A 4,137-nucleotide genomic window follows, 5' to 3' on the forward strand; every position below is an offset into this window, starting at 1 on the left:
GAATTCCTGAAAGTGACATTTGGGAAAACAATAAGAGAAACAGATGTATGGAAACTACGATATCATACTATACAAAAAAATTTGAAATTGCAAATCATATATTATTAAGTTTGAACTAGTCATGTTCGTTCTTCGACGCATAACCAGGTTATTGGATAATAACCTGAATGTTAAGAGAAGATATCTACATAACAGCAACCTTCTGAAGCTTATGACGAATGAAGTATCCACCGAATATGTACAATCAAAACCAAATGAGAATGATGAGATTATAGTCGCTATGAGTTCGGGAGTAGATTCATCAGTATGTGCAGCTCTATACGCTCAGAAATATAAGAACGTAAGAGGTATATATATGGCAAATTGGTCCCAAACAGCTAAATGTACAGAATCGGATTGGAATGATGTGAAAAAAATTTGTAATGATTTGAAAATTCCTTGTGAAAGGGTTAACTTTGAAAAAGAATACTGGAATGAAGTTTTTCAACCGATGGTTCAAATGTATGAAAAGGGTCTCACTCCAAATCCAGACGTTGGGTGCAATAAATACGTAAAATTTGGGAAAATGATTGAACATCTTACCAAGAAATTTCTGAATAATCAAAAATGGTGGTTAGTGACGGGTCATTATGCTAGGATAATGAAGTGCCAAGCGGATGGTGAAAATCATTTATTGAGAGGATATTACAAGTCGAAAGATCAATCTTATTATTTAGCTAATATTCCAAAGACCGTTTTACTGAGAGTGTTGATGCCCATTGGTCATTTAACTAAACCTAATGTCAGAGAATTAGCTAAATCATACAACCTTCATACTGCCAAAAAACCGGATTCTCAAGGTCTTTGCTTTGTATCTCAAGATGAGAACAATTTTAGGGATTTTCTAAATGAATATATCGCACCAAACCCTGGTAATATTATAACAGAAGATGGAAAAATTTGGGGCCGGCATCAGGGTTTATGGCATGCGACTATAGGCCAGAAACTGGGTATATCAATGCCCCAAGGTGATCCAAGATATAAAGGAGTTTGGTTCGTTAGCGAGAAACGGTATGATACGAATGATTTGGTTATTGTAAAAGGAAACAACAATGAACGTTTATTCAAGAAGGGCCTCAAAGTAAAAGAATGGAGTTGGCTTATAGATGACATTTCTACAATTCCAGAAAAGTGTCAAAATGGCAGATTAAGTATACAGTATAGGTCGTTACAAGAGCCTGAAATAGTTAATTCAATCAAAATTGTGGAGAGTGAGGTAGAAATAGAATTGGTTAAAAAAGCGAGAGCCATGGCACCTGGACAGAATATTGTATTGTACGAGGGAAATAGAGTTTTAGGATCTGGAATTTTAGCACAAACATACTTGTAGATAACAAGAGTGAACATCCATAACTAAAAGGAGTGATATGTTGATCTACAAATTGAATCCAATTCCGAAATGTATTATATATTGTAAATAATCTAATCAGTAGAATGTAAATAGCAAGGTTGAATCAAAAATTTCAATTATAGAATAAGTTTACATCAGAAATATTATATGTATACCCTTTAATTGAAAACCTATAAATAAAATACTAAATATTCGTAAAAAACCCAAAACACAACCAAAGAACGCATAATAATAAAAGGGACAGAAAAAGAATTGAAACAAAATGTAACGGAATAATGATATATAAACTTAAAAATTGTAATTAAAATGAAGCAATCTTTGGGTATAAACTCCTCAGCAAATTTTCTTTGTCAGATAACTGGGAGGACAGACAAGAGTCCTTAGGAGACAATTTCTTTTCAATCTCTTTATTTGCTTCTAATGTCATCTTCAAGTTGTCTAAGTAAGCTATAACCGAATCAACCATTTGTTTATGTTTTGCAACATCGTCCAATTTAAATTCATTAATTGATAATTTACTAAGTGATTCGATGGCGTCATCTGTTTCTTTATCTTCAGAAGAAGCTTCATTGAGTGGTTTGGCCGACTTTTGAAAATTGCTGACACCACCGAATTCCATGGATACTGGATGATTAGCTTGGTAGTTGAATGATCTATTGACTTGTGGGAAATTAGGTGGCACTCCTACATTATGGCCACTCATGATATTATCATTTGTCTTAGAAATCTGTGGAACAGAAGGATATAATTGTTGTGGTTGTGGTTTGTATTGATAATTTGTTGATAATTTTTGATATTGTAAATCGATCGAGGAAGATAATGAATTGAAAAACTTTTCTGCTTCAAGTAAGTTTTGTGAGTTAATGTTGCTGGGGTATTGTTGATGTTGTGTATGTGTATTATGTTGATGTTGTGGTTGCTGTTGATGTTGTGGTTGTTGTTGCTGTTGATGTGGTTGTTGTTGCTGTTGATGTGGTTGTTGTTGCTGTTGATGTGGTTGTTGTTGCTGGTGATGTGGTTGTGGTTGTGATTGTACTTGTTGTTGATATGGATTTGATTGCATATAACGATCGTCAAAGCTGTTCAATTTATTAAACATATCCAAATTGTAGTTTGGCTCAACCTTCACCTTCTTGTTACTGTAATCCGGAGCCATAGTTGAGATATTATGGAAATTAAAGTCATTCAAAATATTATTGACCATGTTACTGTTCCCACTTTCAAATCTTCTCTTACGCTCAGCACCATCGTTCACCATTGACAAGTCTGGTTGCATTGAAGGATACATCTGGTAATTTATGTCGTAATTCAACATGTTGTCAAAAGGATAAGGTTGCATGTTTTGATATTGGTGTGATTGCAGTTGTGGCTGTGAGTGAGTAGGATTGTGAAAGTTTGGTTGGCGGGTTTCCTGTTCTTGTTCATCTTGCTGTCTACGGTGTGCCTTTTTTAACTTTTTTGGATGGTCATCGGCATGTATTTTTGAGTGTTTCTTCAAATCCTGAGGTCTCTTGAAAGACTTAGGACACACATTGCAATGGAATGGCTTGAGTGGAACATGCACCCTCAAATGCGACGTGATATGGTCCCTCTTCACCGTCGTAACCAAACAATTGTCCCAATAGCATGTCAATGACAAGTTATTGGACGATTTTCTCCCTACATGATCATCACACAAGTGGTCGTATAACAACTCGGGCGTATCGAAAATAATAGCACAGTCGTTCCAATGACATCTAAACGGGCCCTTCATATCCTCATCCTTCACCTTGCGGTAGATCTTCTTTGGTTTGACACTTCCATCGTCTCTGTCAGCCCCACTTCTTTCATATTCGCCCGTTATTTTGGACTCTACTCCCCCATCATCTTCAATTCTCATCGTGGGAACATCATAGCTGTCCTGGTCAAACCCCAACCCACGTCCATCCTTAACTCCTTCCCCAAAAAACTTCAAGTAATCACCCTTCTGGTGCGGCGAGTTTTCGCACGATTGTGACGTAAATGACGACTGGGGTGAGTCGTTTGTGCTCTGCGAGCTCGTAAGTGGTGATCCCGTCGAAATACCATCTATATCTAAATTGAGGTCAGAATCAAACATTCTGTACCCATTTCCATGTTCATGCCCGGCGTCATGTAAATGTACATGTCCATTACCAGCTGCCTGATTATTTCTAGCTCCTCCTCCATTCGTATCGGCATCTAAATATGATATTGGATGTAAATTATAAGTCATTTTACACTTTTCTTCTACAAAGGACTTAAACTGTCATAACTTATGCTAATAGTGTACTTTTAATCCGCTTAAATAGAAGTCATAGCGCCAAGAAACTAAAAAAATGCTAACAAAAGGGTCATTTACAGGTTAAGCAAAACATGTCAGTTTCTTACGTCAGTTTGCAAGTTGGACTTATTTTATGTCAATTCCGCCACTATTTGAGACAAAGGCGCAATTAGGCGCAATTTTGGGCCATCAATCGTAAATGTCAATTTATCCGAGGGGGTTATGACAAGAAAAAAGAATAAGAAAAAAAACGTGCGCTTCCAAAAAGGGTAAAAAAAAATGGTGCCTTCAGCCAGATTCGAACTGACGATCTCCTCATTACTAGTGAGGTGCCTTACCAACTTGGCCATAAAGGCTATGAATTTTATAGGAAATCTCCCGGGGGTGAGTCGAACACCCGATCTCAAGATTACTTTGAGGTACTCATTACAGTCTCGCGCCTTAGCCAGCTTGGCCACCGAGAGGA

General features: G+C 36.9%; 2 protein-coding genes across 2 annotated transcripts; one reads left to right on the top strand and one right to left on the bottom strand.

The window, feature by feature from the left end:
- Positions 1–355: 355 nt before the first annotated feature.
- Positions 356–1,369, top strand: AC631_05877 (tRNA-5-taurinomethyluridine 2-sulfurtransferase; the record flags this gene model as incomplete). The annotated part of the gene is made up of 1 exon (XM_015614706.1): positions 356–1,369. The coding sequence occupies one exon, from the start codon at positions 356–358 to the stop codon at positions 1,367–1,369; it is 1,014 nt and encodes a 337-aa protein (XP_015464465.1).
- A 322-nt stretch (positions 1,370–1,691) lies between these two features.
- RIM101 (alkaline-responsive transcriptional regulator) lies at positions 1,692–3,623 on the bottom strand (the record flags this gene model as incomplete). The annotated part of the gene is made up of 1 exon (XM_015614707.1): positions 1,692–3,623. The coding sequence occupies one exon, from the start codon at positions 3,621–3,623 to the stop codon at positions 1,692–1,694; it is 1,932 nt and encodes a 643-aa protein (XP_015464466.1).
- Between the last annotated feature and the right edge of the window lie 514 nt (positions 3,624–4,137).

This window comes from Debaryomyces fabryi, assembly GCF_001447935.2.
Source record: "Debaryomyces fabryi strain CBS 789 chromosome Unknown contig00315, whole genome shotgun sequence".
Lineage (NCBI taxonomy): Eukaryota > Fungi > Ascomycota > Pichiomycetes > Serinales > Debaryomycetaceae > Debaryomyces > Debaryomyces fabryi.